At 37.3% G+C, this 19,839-nt stretch overlaps 1 protein-coding gene across 2 annotated transcripts in view; it reads left to right on the forward strand.

Moving 5' to 3' along the window:
• The window catches only part of CHIC2 (cysteine rich hydrophobic domain 2), a 59,825-nt gene that overhangs the window by 36,571 nt on the left and 3,415 nt on the right, over nt 1–19,839 (forward strand). For both annotated transcript variants that reach the window (XM_003806468.6, XM_063603822.1), the window contains exons 4-5: nt 17,833–17,889; nt 18,056–18,115. In XM_003806468.6, coding sequence (XP_003806516.1) covers nt 17,833–17,889; nt 18,056–18,115 — 117 coding nt within the window. The remainder of the gene's footprint in view (nt 1–17,832; nt 17,890–18,055; nt 18,116–19,839) is intronic.

A 19,839-nucleotide genomic window follows, 5' to 3' on the forward strand; every position in this document is an offset into this window, starting at 1 on the left:
TCATTCATTTAGGAATAGGGAAGTGGCCTGTAACATGTGGTGGCTAGAACTTGCATTTTGGTGCTAGAACTAGCTGGATTGGACTGTGACACTTATCAAACCACTCACTCTAAAACCTTCTTTGTAGTGTTGTTTTAAGAATTAGAGCAAGTGGGCCGGGTACTGTGGCTCACTCCTGTAATCCCAGCACTTTGAGAGGCCGAGGCAAGTGGATTGCTTGAGACCAGGCGTTCAAGACCAGCCTGGCCAACATGGTGAAACCCCGTCTCTACTAAAAATACAAAAATTAGCTGGGCGTGGTGACAGGTGCCTGTAATCCCAGCTACTCAGAAGGCTGAGACAGCAGAATCGCTTGAACCCAGGAGGTGGAGGTTGCAGTGAGCCGAGATGGCACCACTGTAGGTGCTTAGTTCAATGTAGTTATTGTTATTATCATTTTAGTATTATTATTCTCAGTGTTTGTCTTCTTAACTACTGTATCCTCAGTGCTGTCACAGTGCCTAGCATCTACTTGGTGTTCAATAAATATTTGTTGAATAAATGTATTCATCTGGCCTTTAAAATCCTGGCATTAGTAAGATCATAATGTTTCATAAGATATGGTGCTTACTAATAAGAAGAAGATTCCCTGATAAATAGAAGCATCTTGCCTTTTAGAATAAGTAATAGGAGCTCCTACTGCTGTAGGAGCAGTGTGATACAGTATAAAGGATAGTAAACCAATGTTTGAAGCTGGGTGACCTTGAGAGAGTTGCTTAAAACCTCTCTCAGCGTTAGGTTTTTTTTTTTTTCCTTTCCTTTTAATCTGAGCAAAGGACAGGCCAGCTGATTTTTCACATATTTTCCAGTTCCAAAAATGTGTAATCGTCTGAAAATTGAGCTTTATAGGTCTATAAACCATTTATATTTCCATGCTTTAAAAAGAATCCAGGAGTGGTGGCATGCACCTGTAATCCCAGCTACACAAGAGGCTGAGGCAGGAGAATTGCTTTAATCTGGGAGGCGGAGGCAAAGGTTGCAGTGAGCCAAGATTGCGCCACTGCACTCCAGCCTAGGCGACAGAGTGAGACTCCGTCTCAAAAAAAAAAAAAAAAAAATTCTCAATGTTAATTTTTATTTTAAAGCCTAAGAATTAGCATTTTAGGCCAGGTGCGGTGGCTCATGCCTGTAATCCCAGCACTTTGGGAGGCGGAGGCAGGAGAATCACTTGAACCTGGGAGGCAGAGGTTACAGTGAGCCGAGATCGTGCCATTGCACTCCAGCCTGGGCAACAGGAGCAAAACTTCGTCTCAAAAAAAAAAAAAAAAAAAAATTAGCATTTTAGTAAATATAAACATATATATGTGTGTATATATATTTATATATTTTATAAATATAGATTTATACATTTATATATTGTGTGTGTGTGTGTGTGTGTGTATATATATATTTTTTTCTTTTGAGATAGGGACTCTCTTGCCCAGAGTGGAGTGCAGTGGCATGATCATGGCTCACTGCAGCCTGGACCTCCTGGGCTCAAGTGATCTCCCACCTCACCCTCCCAAGTAGGCGGGACTATAGGCACACACCACCATGCCTGGCCAATTTAAAACAAAACATTTTTGTAGAAATGAGGTCTCTCTGGGTTACCCCAGCTGGTCTTTAACTCCTGGGTTCAAGCAATCCTCCAGCCTCGGCCTCCCAAAGTGCTGGGATTACAGGCATGAGCCACCGCACCTGGCCATCATTGTAATAAATATTTTAATATAGGTTTCTTAGGTTTTTTCTTTTCTGAATTTTTTTAAAGATAATTGCTATTTAGTTTTTGAAACCTTTGCTAAGATGCCTGTATTTCTCTCATGTAAAGTATTTTGTATGCATACAAATAAATGGTAATCCAGTTCACTGTATTTTTTTTTAGTTGAGATTCTAGTTTACTTATGTTTCTTCTGAATATCTTTGCTCTCAAGTTCAAGTTTAGTTATCCAATAATTGTGACTTACTCTGGTTAGGGGTATAGTAGTGTTGAGAATCTAAATGGGAGAAGTGAATAGTAAAGTTTTGTTTTTAAGTTAGAATGCAACTTTGTAAGACTTAAAGAAATTCAAAGGAAAGTGAACCTGGGGGAATCATAAGCAGAAAGCTAAGAATATTGGTATATGGGAGGAATATAAAATATCCTTATTCAGTTATACCGATGTATTAAAAATTATCCAAAACTTTCAGAACTGATTTACTCTGTGTTTGGGATTGACCTTATAGTCAGTAACTCTGAGTCATAAAATGAGAAAGAAACATTTAGATGAAGAATCAGATAAAGAAAAATACCTCTAACAACATATTACAGATATTGCAACAAGGCAGAACAAATTTGAAATTATATTGAAATTCTAGTGAAGTGAGAATCCAAAGTAATTTCTAGTGAACAAGGAATGATGAATGAAATGTAGTCGTATAACTGCTATTGTTATTGATTGAAGATGTGGAAAATCAATGCTATTTTTTTAGAATGCTATCCAATTTGCCTTATTTTGGTAAATATAACAAATATTCATGTGGTCAATAATGGTCTTAATCTTCATTACCCTATATTTTTTGTCTTTCATATGATTTTATTACAGAGGTTTTTCAGTAACCTGATCTTTCTTGTGCAGGGGATGTTTATACTGTTCTAATGTACAGTGATAGACTTAGCAATATAAAATAGAACATAGAGAAATTTCTATCGAGTAAATTTAGAGAAACAAACTTGAGTTATGGTTTGTATTTAAATCAGAAACATCTTACTTTTACACTTAATAAAACCTTTCACATCATATTTGATGTTTGACTTTTTTTTTTTTTTTTTTTCTTTGAGATGGAGTCTCGCTCTGTCACCAGGCTGGAGTGCAGTGGCGCGATGTTGGCTCACTGCAATCTCCACCTCCCCAGTTCGAGTGATTGTCCTGCCTCAGCCTCCAGAGTAGCTGGGGCTATAGGTGCACACCACCACGCCTGGCTAATTTTTTGTATTTTAGTAGAGACAGGGTTTCACCATGTTGGCCAGGATGGTCTTAATCTTCTGACCTCATGATCTGCCCACCTCGGCCCCCCAGAGTGCTGGGATTACAGGCGTGAGCTGCTGCGCCCAGTCGATGTTTGACTTTTGCACCTACTTAAATGTAATTTAAGATAGAAACACTTAGTTTATAATACCAGTTATTCCAAATGGCTCAATTCCTGATGTTTAACTTGAAAGATTTTGCTATAAAATGGAAAATATGTGTTGATATGCAATGAAATAATAGACTACAAGGAACAAATGAAGAGAAAGATAATTATTGTATACCGGCTATTAGCAAGGCACATTACATACATTCTCTTTTAATTTAATCTTCATAACACCCTATGTGGAAAATATCATGGTAACATCAGAAAGTTGAGTCCTTACTCACTCTTTACCAGGGATGGAGTTAATCAATTTACATGTACTGTATTCTTACAAAATTACAAATCAGATATTCAGATTATTTTAAGGATGAGAAAACTGAGGCTCAGAAGTCAAGTAACCTATTTGAGATCTCCCAGTTTATAAAGTTAAGCCAAACTAGAATTCCAATCTTACAGCTCAAAATTTCATGCTTTTCCTACTATTTTAAAGAGCTACAAAAATCAAGCTATTTTTTATTATTAAAATTTGACTTTATACCTACCAGCAGAGAGAGAGGTTTTAGAGCTTTGGAAGGAATTTAAAAGATTTCATGAGTTAGGAAATTCAGGCCTATGGGTTATAATTTACCTAATTTGTCCAGTTGATTGATAAATGGTAACAATATCCAAGCATTATTATGCTTGCAGTACTTTAGTTTTTTAGCAGATTTTTCTTTGTAAGTATTTTTTCTTAATATTTAAATAACTTTGTATTTCTTGAAGACACAAACAGTAAAGGAAAGAAACTGTAAAGCAGGTAAAGTGGGTATAGGAGAAAAATATACATTTTAAGCAGATTTTATACAAAGTTATAGTTGGACAACCAAGAGTTGATATATTGCCTTTGCTTCTGTTTTGCTTTTATAAAAACAAATGAAAATCAACATCCTGTCTTTGAAAAGTTATTTATTAGGTTCCTACTCCCTAGCAAATAAGTTTACATGACTTCTGGTAAAGTTATTTTTCTTCTAGTATTAGATCCTTTCTTGAAACTTGTGTATTTACTTTTAGAGAGATTGAGAATGACATGTAATGAGTGCATGTCCCATGCAGTAAAGATGGGACAGGAACTCTGAATGAAAGAACTGGGTTTTCTTTATCCAGCCCTAGGCATTTAATTTGTGGTTTTTGCCCCTTCTTCACTATCTTCCCCATTATAAGATACAGAATAATGAAATAGGTTTGACCTTTTTGAAATCTTATTTCAGTCCCTTTACAAAAGGGGTCCTGCATAAAAGATTTCTCATAACTAGATGAATACATTTACTGCAGTTCCATTTTAAAGAATGCTTTGGCCTTGAAACTTAAACAGATTCTTATGTAAATTACTGCCATTATTATTAACACTAGTGACAATTTGTTTTTAATTAAAATTAAACCGCATTACTAAGTTTTCATCATAAAAGAGGATACTCATAAAAATGTAAACTTTGAGCCTTAAAAATGCAGAGGTAGCACTGTAAAGATATGCTAGAATCCTTAGAAAATGTGTTTTGTCAACAGCTGGCTGACATTCATTTCTCTGTAAATATTTAGAACATAGTATTGGTGTGGTGGTTTATAGAAGGATTTGCACCTATCTTCTGTGACCTGAGTTTTTAATATGAGATACTGTATTTTTCAATTCTAGGGTGTCCATTTGCTGTTTTTTAAAATAGATTCCAGTTTTCTTTTGAAATTCTTCGTTTTTTCATCCAGCTTTCTACTTTCTTTTCTTGAACACATTAATCGTAGTTTTAGAGTAAGTTGATTATTCAAGGCCGATAGCCTTGTTAGTGGCTAAGAAAACTTGCATGTCATACATATGTTATTTGTCTCAGGATAATATCTGTAAAAAAGTTTGATTTACAAAAATTTTTCATTATAAAATCATGAATGGCCTTGAAATTAACAACAAATGTATGTAAAATATAATTGAAATGAAACCATTAAGATTTTAAAGTGAAAGGAAGAAGGGTGGATTTAGTGAAGTGACTGCATTAGTCAAGAAGAGAAAGGCATAAAAGTAGACAAGAAAGAGAAGTAAACAGATTAAAATGATACTTAAAAGACAAAAACTGTCAAGAGTTTGGCATACTAGGAAATAAAAAAGGTGAAGGGCAGAGGAGGAGGTGTATAAAGATTTATTATCTCTGTTTTCCAGCTTTGTTTAGTAGATGGATACTAGGGCCATTCCTTTATTCATCTCAGAATAATATCTGTAAAATATCCGTAACATCTCTGTAAAAAAGAAAAGTTCTTGACAAAAATTCTTTTTTTTTGAGACAGAGTCTCATTCTGTCACCCAGGCTGGAGTGCAGTGGCACACTCTTGGCTCACTGCAACCTCCACCTCCCGGGTTCAAGCAATTTTCCTACCTCAGTCTCCCAAGTAGCTGGGGCTATAGGTGCACACCACCATGCCTGGCTAATTTTTGTATTTTTAGTAGAGTTGGGGTTTCACCATGTTGGCCAGGCTGGTCTCAAATTCCTGACCTCAAGTGATCCATCCACCTCCACCTCCCAGTGTTGTGATTACAGATGTGAGCCAAACAAAAAAAAACAAAAAAAATTGTTTTTTTGTGATAGTATTATAATAGTTCTATAGCATGATGAAAAGAACAGGAAATTGAAGGCCATTTAATCCTGGTTTCAGATCCGAGCTCCATCATTTCCTAGTATAGATTTACATTTCTTCACCTCTGTAAGCTTTAGTTTTCATATGTAAAAAGAAAGTAGTCCAAGCCGCCATATAGGCTTGTTGTGCAGATTAAGTAAGGTAATAAAAGCAAGACACAACATGGGATCAGACCCAAAGTGAGGATCCACAAATGCTGGTTCCTTATCTCTTCTTGTTTCTCCAGTTGTGTTATCATCCATCAGCAGGTGATTTTCTTTTACCCCTTTCTTCTTGTTTTTTAAAACAATTCCTATTTTTATTTTTATTTTTTGAGACAGGGTCTTACTCTGTTGCCCACGGTGGAGTGCAGTGACACGTTCACTGCAGCCTTGACCTCCCAGGCTCGAGTGATCCTCCCACCTCAGCTTCCCAAGTAGCTGGGACCACATGTGTGCAGCACCATCACACCTGGCTGATTTTTGTAATTTTTGTAGAGATGGGTTTTCACCATGTTGCTCAGGCTGGTCTCGAACTTCTAGGCTCAAGTGATCCGCCCTTCTCGGTATCCCAAAGTGCTGGGATCACAGGCGTGAGCTATTGCGCCCGGCCTTTACCCCTTTTCTACCTGTTGGTCCTAAGTGTCTCATGCATCCGTGCGAAGAGACCACCAAACAGGCTTTGTGTGAGCGACAAGGCTGTTTATTTCACCTGGGTGCAGGCGGGCTGAGTCTGAAAAGAGAGTCAGCAAAGGGTGGTGAGATTATCATTAGTTCTTACAGATTTTGGGATAGGCGGTGGAGTTAGGAGCAATGTTTTGTGGGCGGGGGTGGATCTCACAAAGTACATTCTCAAGGGTGGGGAGAATTACAAAGAACCTTCTTAAGGGTGGGGGAGATTACAAAGTACATTGATCAGTTAAGGTGGGGCAGAAACATCACAGTGGTGGAGTGTCATCAGTTAAGGCTATTTTCACTTCTTTTGTGGATCTTCAGTTGCTTCAGGCCATCTGGATGTATATGTGCAGGTCACAGGGGATATGATGTCTTAGCTTGGGCTCAGAGGCCTGACATTCCTGTCTTCTTATATTAATAAGAAAAATAACATAAAATAGTGTTGAAGTGTTGGGGCAGCAAAAATTTTGGGGGGGCGGGTGGTATGGAGACATAATGGACGATGTTTCTCAGGGCTGCTTTGAACGGGATTAGGGGCGGCGTGGGAACCTAGAGTGGGAGAGGTTAAGTTGAAGGAAGATTTTGTGGTAAGGGGTGATATTGTGGGGTTGTTAGAAGAAACATTTGTCATATAGAATGATTGGTGATGGCCTGGATACAGTTTTGTATGAATTGAGAAACTAAACAGAAGTTAGAAGGTCTGAATAAAAGAAGGAGAAAAACAGGTATTAAAGGACTGAGAATTGGGAGGACCCAGGACATCCAATTAGAGAGTGCCTAAGGGGGTTCAGCATAATTACTTGCTTGGTTGGCGAATTTTTGGGCTCTATCCTTGAGTTTTATTATGTTGTCATATACCAGGCCAGATTGAGTTAGAGAAAAACAACGCTCTTTATTTAAAAATATACGGAGTCCCCTTTTTTTAGCAGTGAGTAAGTCAGGGCCTCAGTGATTTTGGAGGAAAAAGAAATGCAAAGCCAGCAATTGTTTGTTAAAGAAGGATTAGAAATGGCTAGGAGAGAGTGAGTGTGATTGATAGTGTGATAGAGATAGCTGGGGAGAGGTAGTGGGTGGCATAAGAACGGGAACAAGAATAAGAATGAGTATAAAAGTAAAGAATAAGACTTCATCAGGGTGAAAGTATTGGAGTGTGTTCTGTCAGCAAAGATCATCTATCCACTCCAAGAGGGAGGCAAGAGTGGTGGATTGGGGATAGATTTTCACGATGGAAAGGAAATGAGAGGTTTTAAGAGATGGGCTAGTGGCTTGTAACCTACATGGAAGAGGTTATGAAATGACGACAGAATAGAATGGGCCTGTGAGGCTGGAAGGAGATATTTTCCTTGGTCCAAGAACCATTTGCCTTGTGTAGGAAGAGATTGATAGGTGGAAGTTTCAGTGGCAGAGTAGGTGGGAGTGACTGACGAGAAGGAGAAAAACTGGCCATGAGGGACAGAAGTTGGAACGCTAGCTGCTTTTTTAGCTACCTTATCAGCATAAGCATTGCCCTGAACGATGAGATCTGACACCTTTTGATGGCCCTTGCAGTGAATGACTCCAGCTTCCTTTGGAAGTAAAGCGGCCTTGAGAAGAGTTTTTATTAAAGAGGAATTAATGATGGAGGACCCTTGCACAGTGAGGAAACCTCTTTCAGCCCATATAACAGCATGGTGGTGCAGGATATGGAAGGCATATTTCGAGTCAGTATAGATATTGATGCGTAGTCCTTTTGCAAGAGTGAGGGCTCAAGTTAAGGCAGCGAGTTCGGCTTGCTGAGAGGTAGTGGAGAGGGGCAGAGCGGTAGCCTCAATGATAGATGTGGAAGATACTATAGCATAGCCTGCCTTTGTTGGTGAGTGGCGATTAGGCCTGGTGGAACTGCCATCAATAAACCGAGTGTGATCAGGATGGGGAAGAGGAAAGAAGGAAATATGGGGAAATGGAGTGAATGTCAAGTGGATCAGAGAGATACAGTCATGGGGGTCAGGTGTGGTATCCAGAATAATGTGGGAGGCCGGATTGAAGTCCAGGCCAGAAACAATGGTAATTGTGGGAGACTCAGAGAGTGAGTATAGCTGAAGGAGCCAGGGAGCAGAAAGTATATGCGTCAGGTGGGAGGAAGAAAATAGATTTTGGAAGTTATGAGAACTGTAGAGAGTTAGTTGAGCATAGTTTGTGATTTTTAGGGCCTCTAAAAGTATTAGGGCGGCGGCAGCCTCCGCACGGAGACATGATGGCCAGCCTAAAATAGTAAGATCAAGTTGTTTGGACAGAAAGGCTACAGGGCACGGTTCCGGCTCTTGTGTAAGAATTTTGACCGCAGAGCCCAGTACTTTGGCTGTGTGTAATGAAAAGGGTTGGGATGAGTTAGGGAGAGCTAGCATGGTGGCAGCTTCTAGGGCTGTTTTTAAGGAATGGAAAGAGGAGTGGCGAAAGGAATTAGGATCTATGGGGTCAGCTAGGTTTGCTAGGACAGAATAATGGGTTGTGGAGGGAGGTATTGAGGATAGAGTATATGGGTTTGGCACCACAGGGTGGCTAGGCAAGACAATTTGGTTGCTAAGGCACAGATCCTGAACTAACCTATAAGACTTGTCAGGTTTTTGACAAGGTAAAATGGGGGAATTGTAAGGAGAGTTTATAGGCTTTAAAAGGCCATGCTGTAACAGGCGAGTGATAACAGGCTTTAATCCTTTTAAAGCGTGCTGTGGGATGGGATATTGGCATTGAGCGGGGTAAGGGTGATTAGGTTTTAATGGGATGGTAAGGGGCATTGATCGGTTGCTAGGGAGGGAGTAGAGGTGTCCCGTACCTGTGCGTTAAGGTGGAGGGATACAAGAGGAAGATGTGAAGGAGGCTTTGGGTTGGGAAGAAGGGTGGCAATGAGGTGTGGCTGTAGCTTAGGAATAGTCAGGGAAGCAGATAATTTAGTTAAAATGTCTTGATCTAATAAGGGAGCTGGGCAGGTGGGGATAACTAAAAAGGAGTGCATAAAAGAATGTTGTCCAAGCTGGCATCAGAGTTGGGGAGTTTTAAGAGGTTTAGAAGCCTGGCCATCAATACCCACAACAGTTATGGGGGCAAGGGAAACAGGTCGTTGAAAATAAGGTAATGTGGAGTGGGTAGCCTCCATATTAATTTAGAAGGAGACAGACTTACCCTCCACTGTAAGAGTTACCCAGAGTGTCTGTGATGGTCCAGAAGCTTCTGAGGCGATCGGGCAGCGTCAGTCTTCAGCCACTAAGCTGAGAAGATCTGGGAAGGAGTCGGTCAGAGAGCCTTGGGCCAGAGTTCCAGGGGCTCTGGGAGTGGCTGCCGGGCGAGTTGGACAGTCTGATATCCAGTGGGGTCCTGTACAAATGGGACACGGCTAAGGAGGAATCCCGGGCTGCGGGGCATTCCTTGGCCCAGTGGCCAGATTTCTGGCACTTGAAGCAAGCTCCTGGGGAAGAGGTTCTGGAGGAACCCCTGGCAGCTGCAGTTCAGGTGTTTGGAGTTCTTGTGTGCTGGCAATGTAGCTGGGGTTTGTCTCACAGTGGAGGCAAGGAACTGGAACTTAGAAATACATTGCTACTTGGCTGCCTCTACTCTATTATTGTACACCTTGAAGGCGAGGTTAATTAAGTCCTCTTGTGGGGTTTCAGGGCCAGAATCTAATTTCTGGAGCTTTTTTTAATGTTGGGAGTGGGTTGGTTAATAAAATGTATATTGAGAATAAGACAGCCTTCTGGCCCCTGTGGGTCTAGGGCAGTAAAACGTCAAAGGGTTGTTGCCAAACGGGCCATGGACTGGGCTGCGTTTTTATATTTGATGAAAAAGAGCCTAAACGCTAACTGATTTGGGAGAGGTCGGATAAAGAAAAAGGAGCATTAACCTTGACTATGCCTTCAGCTCCAGTCACCTTTTTAAGAGGAAATTGTTGGGCAGGTGGGGGAGGGCTAGTCGCGGAATGAAACTGTAAGGCAGAATGGGTGTGAGGGGAGTTGATAAAAAGATTATAGGGTCGGGGAGCAGAGGCTGAGGAAGAATTGGGACCTGGCTCAGCCTGTTGAGGAGCAGCCTGGGGAGGAGAGGTCATATGGGTCTGTAGAAAAGGAGGATTCAAAGGACTCAGAGCTTGGTGTGGAGACTGAAGGAACTGACAGGAGAGAAAGAAGAAAGATTTGGGATGAGTCGCATTGGGAGCAGAGACTAGGGAGGGACCAATGTGTAAAAGAATGCCTGGATGTCAGGCACCTCAGACCATTTGCCCATTTTTCGACAAAAATTATCTAGATCTTGTAAAATGGAGAAATCAAAAGTGCCATTTTCTGGCTATTTAGAACCATTATCGAGTTTGTATTGGGGTCAAGCAGTATTGCAGAAGAAAATAAGGCATTTAGGTTTTAGGTCAGGTGTGAGTTGAAGAGGTTTTAAGTTCTTGAGAACACAGGCTAAGGGAGAAGAAGGGGGAATGGAGGGTGGAAGGTTGCCCATAGTGAAGAAGGTAAGTTTAAAGAGAAAGGTAGAGACACGGAGAAGCGGGGTGGTGGGGAGCAGCCCTGGGCTGCAATGTGGGTGAGGAGCCAAAGCAGGCATCCCTGCAATTGACTTGCCACCATGGGAATGTGGGTGAATGACCAAGGCGCAGGCGTCCCTGCAGTGATCAGACACCAGTGAAATGTGGGTGAATAATCAGGCAGGCGTCTCTGCAATGATTAAACACCAAGGGAAGGCTGTCTTCCCGAGTCTGTGACTGGCGCCAGAGTTTTGGGTCCATGGATAAAATGTGTCTCCTTTGTCTCTACTAGAGAGGAAAAAGAACTGGAATTGGAAGGACAGGGAGATTGAAGGGTAGCTAGAGAGGCTGGAGAAGAGAGTGAAAAGACCGCTTACCCTATTTGAAATTGGTGAGATGTTCCTTGGGCTGGTTGGTCTGAGGACCCGAGGTTGTAGGTGGATCTCCTCATGGAGTGAGGCGAGGACAGGGGACTGGTCTTCCGAAGGAGTCCCTCTGACCCGGGTCTTCAGCACCAAATGTGTCACGCGTCAGTGTGAAGAGACCACCAAACAAACTTTGTGTGAGCAAGAAGGCTGTTTATTTCACCTGGGTGCAGGCGGGCTGAGTCCAAAAAGAGAGTCAGCAAAAGGTGGTGGGATTATCATTAGTTCTTACAGGTTTTGGGATAGGCAGTGGAGTTAGGAGTAGTGTTTTGTGGCTAGGGGGTGGATCTAACAAAGTACATTCTCAAGGGTGGGGAGAAATACAAAGAACCTTCTTAAGGGTGGGGGCGATTACAAAGCAGGTTGATCAGTTAAGGTGGGGCAGAAACAAATCACAGTGGTGGAGTGTCATCAGTTAAGGTTATTTTCACTTCTTTCGTGGATCTTCAGTTGCTTCAGGCCATCTGGATGTATACGTGCAGGTCACAGGGGATATGATGGCTTAGCTTGGGCTCAGAGGCCTGACAGTAAGCACTGATTCTTTCTTTTGTAATTACATATATTTTTAAAAATTCCTGATAGCCGTACTTTTTATTTTATTTGCATAGTGAAATTCCTTTGTCTTATGAACAGTTTTTCTAATATTCTGTGGTCAGTTGAAACTATATTTATTAATTTTTATCTCTTAATTTTTTGGATAATTTTTTTTTAACAATAATAGTGACATATTTGCTGCCCAAATTCAAGGAGACCCTTCCTGCACCCTGCCCCAACCCAAGTGCATTTTTATTTGACTAGATTATTGAAACCAAAAGAACCCTTTGAGACCAAGTGGGATGATTGCTTAGTGGAAATAGGTCAGGCAGAAGATGGGTCAGATGGGGACCTCAAAACTTAATTTTAGTTTTTTAAAATGTTAGTATTTTCTGAAATGGTACTCAGAGTTAGTAGATAACCCCCTTTAAATTGTGCATGTTTGTGTACATGTTTCTTTTTTTCTGCAGAGAGAGAATCCCTGTCTTTCATAATTCATAGCCAGTGTAACCTAAACAAGTTAATATTCTCTCACTAGCCTAGATCGTAAACTTGATGAAATTCTGTTTAAGATTAGCACCTATTAAGACACTGCTCAGTACTAAGAGGATATTTTTGATTCACAAAATTTTAGCAATTTTTTTTAGCGTATTTCTATCTAAAAATATTACTTTTAACAAATAGCACATGATACTTCAGTAGGTGTTTTAATATATCTAGATTATTTAAAAGTTAATGTTCATATTAAAATTTTAAAAGGTGCTTTAATGTACAGGAAAGGAATTTGTTTAAAAATCCTTTTGAGAAATCATATTCTAGTTTTTTTTTTTTTTGGTGAATCTAGGCTTTTCACCTAGCATAATACTGTGATATAATTATTTAATTTTCTGCACATCACTGGAATATAAAATTTCATATTAATCCAGAATGAGCAGAAGTGAATAATATAATTTCCTCTTAAGTTCTCTTATGTTAAAATAATTCATTTTAAATTATATATGGTTTCTCCCTAATAACTTACAGCTAAAGACATTGTTTTACTTAACAAATTCAGTTTACACAGATGTCTAAAGATGAATAGCATTCTTATTTGAAAAATATGTTAAAAACAAGATTATGAATATATTCAAAACATTTTAGTTAAAGGTTAATTAATGCATTATAGATTTAAGAGTTTAAAATTTAAGTAGGGAATTGAACATTTGAAATTTTGCTTTCCCATTTTGTGATGGTATGAATAAATCCAATTCAAATACATTTTAATTATAGGTTTAAATAGGTGAACTTTTATAAATAGTTATTAGTGAGTATTCTGTACATTTTATTAGCATATCATAGCATATTTTTGTTCTAAAGACTGGTAATACTATTTTATTGGGAAATATTAAGATAAACTTTGTTACAGTTTCTACACTTAACATTTTTTTTCTTTAGCTCTCAATACTCTAAAATTTATGAGATTTCCATTGGTTTTATTAGTAATGTCTAGAAAACCACTTCTTTGTAAAACCATGTTTTCAAACAATTGATTGTGATTAAATGAGTCATTGGGAATTAGGAAACTCTTAAGTAATAGTGGTGGCAAAGTAGGAGATTAATACCTTAAAGATTTTCTAAATGGTTCTTTGCTGTCCTGGAAGACTAATTTATATCTAATGGCATTTAATTTGTTTATAGGGAATAATATTAGTAATTTATTCCTAAGAAAGTTACAGTATTTAGGAAAAATTACAAAAATACCTAATAATTCAAATTTGAATTTTCAGGAAATCTTAGTTTTCTGTTGCAGTAATTGAGTTTGTCTAGGTGTATGTGTGCTTTGCTGTTATAAGCTTACTTTAGATGCTTCTTTGGAAGGTATGTCTTATTTGGGTATGTCTTATCTAATATTGCTGATTAATCATTACCTTATTAGCCATTTTATGAATTACTGAGGCCCTTTTAGTTCTCTTTCCGTTTTCATGTTTTTCCTATTTTCACAATTCTACCAAAAATCTAAAAGGGACCAAAGGCAATATAAATAGAAGCCAAAATTTCTATTCTTATGTTACTACTACTTGTTGCTCAACTTAAGTCTGTTTAATACCTATTCAGTAATTGAAATGATATTCTTTAAATCTCCTGTTAATTTTTACTTTCACAAAGCTGAATGGCTGTATTAAAACTAGTTCACCAATGAGAAAAATATAACCACTAAGGTGTGGAAATGAAGAAATGTGTGGTTTTTTTGTTTGTTTGTTTGTTTTTTAAAGAAAAAGGATTATTTAAAGTGAGCTGAGGGAGATGGGTGGGATCCAGATGCTTGGAGCTGTCTACTTCCAGACCAGGTTAGTAACATGACGCCATTCACACAAAAAAGTTGTTTTTCCTGCATATTGTGAGTTGGTGGTCTTGGTCCTTTTAATTAAAGATAAGAATACTTGATAAAATTACATTTCTTGTTGATCATCTTTTGCAGAAAGACGGAGAATTACATTGGTAAAGAACCGCTAACCTGTCCCCTCACCCCCAGGGTGTGAGCAGTGAAAAGGATTAAGGCCCACTGTAGGGAAGCTTGCACTAAAGCCTGCACTGCCCCTTCCCCTGTTCTTTCAGCTAAATAGATTTTTAGTTCCCATGACTATCAATCTGGTGCTTTTCACAAGCACTAAATTCTCTTAAAGAAAATTAAAGATGACTTATTTTTTTAGAAACTGGCCTGAAATACTGAAAGATGGTGTTTTTTGGTACTTGTTTCATGTTGACAGATCCCATACATATTTTTTTCTGATGCATGTTAATTTGCTTCAGCTTGTTTTGAATTTGGAGTTGAAATAAACATTTAAAAACCAAGGACAGGTTGTTATATGATTAGATTTGCTTGTCCACAGTTAGCAAGTGTAGAGTTCGACACTGTTGAATCTTACATTTCATTAGAAATAGCTACCTGACAGCCTTGTGGACATAAACTCTTTAACTTTTATCTAGATGACTACAATTATAAAGTGCTTTCTTTTAAAAGCTTTTAAGTAGCTTTTATAAATGCTGAAGTGTCATTTTTTTTAGTATCTGCCAAATTGGTATTGTATTTAATCTTGAAAATATATTTTGATTTTCTTAACTAACAATAATTGCATAGTATTAAACATTCTCAGTAGCTCAACCTTTTTTTTTCTATTTAATTTGAGCTTTTGTTGTTACTAACAAATAATTTGTGGCACAGTTTCTTTCCTTTTTTTTTTAAATGACTGCTAGAATCTATATACTTGTCACCTTAGTGTGCTAGAAATGTTCCACTCAAATCAAGGGTTCCTTTCTGGTTTTGTATGTTCTCACCTGCTCCTCACTGTAAATCATTGAGATGTCAAGTGCAATGATTAATTAAGCTGCACGTGCAAGTGCTTTTTTTTTCACCTGTCAAGCAGGAAAGAAGTCTTATAGCAAAATTAGATGGTGCTAATTCACAGCTTTTACTTCAGACTGTGAAGTGTGTAGAAATATTTTATATTTATATGCTTATTCAGAATGTGGCATATCAGGGCTTGTTTGTTTTAGACTTCTTAAATATTGTAAGATACAATTATTATACCAAGCCCTATCATTAAACTCCTAATTATAAACAGAGAAGAAATTCAGAATTCCTACATAAATATTTTGGAATTTAAGATTTATACTTTGTAATTATCTTTTATTCAAATACTAGTAGTTGATTTAAGTTAAAGTAAATATTTTTAAGTTTTAAAATTGTGTGTATGTATGTGTCTATATATCATAATGAGATCTATTCTTATTATAGCATGGGTTTAAACTTCTGATGAAATGATGGTGGTAACTACATTTTTTTCTTTAAGTAATAAGTATTTGCAGAATGTAGTATTAAGCTTTTGGGTACTATTTTATACATTAATATAAAACAGTGGGCTTGGAAAACTTGTTCTGCTCTAGTTCTTTCATCATCCACCCACCCCCAAAATCATCAGTAAAAGTAAAACCTCAAATTGTATAGTAATCTTAATCTATTATTAAAAGGCCCTAGAAAGAAAGATTACAAGGTAGATTCAGGTTTTGAATCGGTTTTGCCATTGGTTTAGCAGCGGGTGGGCAGGCAGATGCCTGCTCAGAGTAGAACCTATTGCCATTTTTCACCATTGATAGAGTAGCCTTTCAGAGTCAATGAGCTCTGTCAATGTGAGCTTGTCAAGGCTACAACTTCATAGACCTGAGAGGCGGTTTGAGAGGTCAGCCCTTTTCAGGTTCGCTGTGATGCAAATGAACTTTAATGCTTAAACAACTATTGGAATTTTTATGTCTGCTCCTTGTTCTTTTTTCTTCACAAAGTCATTGACGAGACATTCAGTGCTTTTTAAATTGGAAGTTGCATTGTGCTAAAGACCTAGTACAGATTTACGGAGGGCTGAAAGCAGTTAGATCATGTTCTTTTCATGGTGCGATTAGAATCAAATCGATTTCCCTACAGCCTTCAGCATTCAGATGGCAATTTTAACAAAGCTTGGGGGCTAGACAAGGGACAAAACGACCGAACTGAATGTTAATTACACTCTGCAGCCTTATTTTCTTTTGATTTGGGGCTGACTGGCAACTAAATTAACAAAAAGTGTGACCATAACTGCTGCCCTATTTTCATTTAAAAGGAGAGCTGCCTCTAAAAGGCTATCTTTACAAAGAAACAAGTGAGGTCTGCTGATCATTGTTAACAAGGGCACATTTTTTTTCTTTAAAATTCTTGCCAAAAAGACTCTTCAGAAAAAGTAATGTAATAAATTAGTCATTGGCATATTATTACCCAGAGAAGTAGTTGATTTTCCGATTTTTATGACATAAGCTTGGAAAATGTAAGGCAGTAGTCGTAATTCATTGGTAGTTATGAATTATAATTGGCATCTATGTGACTTTGGTGTGTCTTTAGCATGTTTAATATGCTAAAAGGTAATGTAACTATTTAAAGTAGATACTTTAAATACATATTAAAATTTTATTATGTAACATTAAACTGTTCAAACCCAGCTTGATCCTAACAGTTTTTCACCTAGCTAATCCTTGCTTGACACGCAAATTTTCATATTTGATTACTAGTACTTCTTTATACCACATTAATAGTGGTAAGATTTTTTTTCTTTCTCTTGCAAGAAAAGTGCAGCTGAACCAAGTTGCAAGTTGATCCTGGTGGCAACACTGTCATTTTTGCACCTGCAGCTGTGTCAGTCTCATCCTAACACCTGGCACCATGAATTACCCTCTTTTATTCATATTCTCAAGCAAGAAACATTTCATGCAGCATAGCATATCTTGCAAAAATCAACTGAAGTAAATTCTCAGTTGATTCCTGAAACAGTAGTATTGAATTAAGAGTTTGATTTTACTATCAGATGACACTTTTATGTTGGTTTAAATAAAATTTTGGCTCTGTTCAAAAAATCTATTGGTAGAATAATCAGTAAGCTGGCTTTTAAATATGGGCATTATTTTAAGCATGATGTGAAAATTGATTTTATAACTCATTGATTTTTTTAATATTCCAATTTTTTGTTTTGGAACTTACTGAAAGGCCATTTGCATTTTGTTAACTAATATTTACTTTTGTTTTAAAATATGTATTAAAGAACTTCCGTTACTATTTAAGTATTGGAAACATTTTTGAAAGAAGTGGGAATTTAATTTTATTTGGCAGATGACATTAGCTTTTTAAACCTTGATAGTTTTAAATCAGAGGCTAGTAAAAAAAGATTCGTATGATAAAAATAAAGGCATATCTTTTTTAAGAAAGAGTACTCTTTTGTGTTCAGGTTACCATTTAGTGCTTAGAACATCGATAGTGATGCACACCACACTATACTCAGTCACTGTCTTATACCTCTCCCCTTTTCACAGAAAAAGCAGCTGCAAAACAAAGTTTTCTAAAACCAGTCAAGAGCAAACTTTTTTCTTATTTGTCTTCCAGACACGAAGATCGATTGAGAAGTTATTAGAATGGGAAAACAATAGGTTATACCACAAGGTGAGTACCACAGGGAGCAGCTTCGTACTGTTGGGGTCTGAATTGCACAGTATGGAAACAGATGCTTTTGTTGAACTAAAAATATGAAAGGTGGACAAATGGGTTAGTCTGTGTGCTGCAATAAAATAGAGCTCATTTTTCTTCTTTTACTCTCCTACTTGTCTAGCTGTGCTTGCATTGGAGACTGAGCAAAAGGAAATGTGAAACGAATAACATGATGGAATATGTAAGTTAAAGGGCTGTTTTGTGAGTTTCTCTATTAAATGATCATTTATTTTGCCTCTGATCTTATTCTTTCCATGATTATTAATCAGCAAAGGTGTCAGGAGCTTAATCTCCTGAGTGCAAGGATTTTCTACGGTTCACAGATGCATGGTTTCATGTGCAAGACTGATTTATAAAGTTATGAATGACTTGAAAACAAGGCTTCACTGTGTTCTGAAAAATAATAAATTAATTGCCAAGATAAAATAGCCTGAACATGTGTTGATGGAGTGTGAAATTTTAGATGCTGTATAAAGAATAACCACAACTTTGGTTACGCAGCAAGTCAGATATGGCTTTTTTATATAATGCTAATCAAGTTTCCAAGTATGGAAGAAAACCTTTCAGCCAAGCCATTGGAGCTTAAGAAACCTTTACCCTTTATAGATTTTAACTGCCCGTACCTCAGTGCCGTTTAAAGAATCTCTTTTAAAGTGTTATTAGAATACTGCTTTGTAAAAATTAAAAGTAAGCAGGAGATGAGATGTTGATCATCTTGTGTTTACTTGTTAAAAAATATCTAATTTGGCATATATATACAATGAATTTTAGAACTTACTCAGCATGGGATTTAATTTACTGACTCCATGATTTACTTGAACAGTTTTTCTCCTTTTGAAAATTTCAGAATACTCTAGAAAATTAAGAATTTTAATTCTCTTTTGAGCTTGGATATTTTATTTTAAATATGGTCAGGTTATTACTTTAAAAGAAAAAGATCTAAGGAGAAGTTAATTGTTGAAAATAAAACTCAGAGCCTTTGTGAAGTACCTGTTACAACATTTCTGAGGAGTTTTGTCTATTCTTTAAAACAATATAGCCATCATAGATGTGTGCGTGTGTATGTGTAAAATATTGATTAAAACAGTGTTTAGTTCTAAATTATCATAAAATCATTTTTGTCTGTTAGCATTTTCCTGTTCTTTCATTATCCCACAGTCAAATCCTATTTCTAGCCTTGAACATAAAAAATATTTTTAAAATGTCTTAGACTAGCTTTATTCAATGAACCAAATAATGTAGATTTTATCTTTACTATATCAAACATGTTAATTTATGATGATAAGAAAGACACTTGATACTTCTTTATAATCATAACACATTTGAGTAACTGATTTTGAGGTGAGGAGACTAGTCTTCTATTTTCATCTTAGATAGAGGGTTTATGTATATATTTTGGGGAGAGGGATGGATAGGAGATGTAAAGAATTTAGTGAAAACAATATTTACTACATTTATAACACAAACACTAAGCTTAAAACTGAGGTATTAATTTTTTCATGCATTTCTAAATTTACTTTGGAAAGGAAAACATAAAAGTTATCCCAATGCTATGAATTCCAGATAGAACTATATGACTATAATTTATTCATAAAATAATTTATAACCTTCCAAAACATTCTGAACTATATGCTTTGTTTGTCAAATAAGTTTCCTTGAATTTTTAGATAATTAAGCACTTCTGCTAAAGCCATTATATTATTTTCACTCCATCATAGAAGATACCCAGAAGAGTAGTAAAGATAAAATAAATATTTCAATTGCCAGGAAAAAGCTGGGTGTAGTGGGCATGCCAGTAGTCTAGCTGGGGAGGCTGAGGCAGCAGGATCACTTGCGTCTAGGAGTACAAAGACAGTCTGGGTAACATAGCAATACCCACCTCTCTTTAAAAAAAAAAAATAATAA

Source organism: Pan paniscus, chromosome 3, assembly GCF_029289425.2.
Source record: "Pan paniscus chromosome 3, NHGRI_mPanPan1-v2.0_pri, whole genome shotgun sequence".
In the NCBI taxonomy this organism is placed as follows: domain Eukaryota; kingdom Metazoa; phylum Chordata; class Mammalia; order Primates; family Hominidae; genus Pan; species Pan paniscus.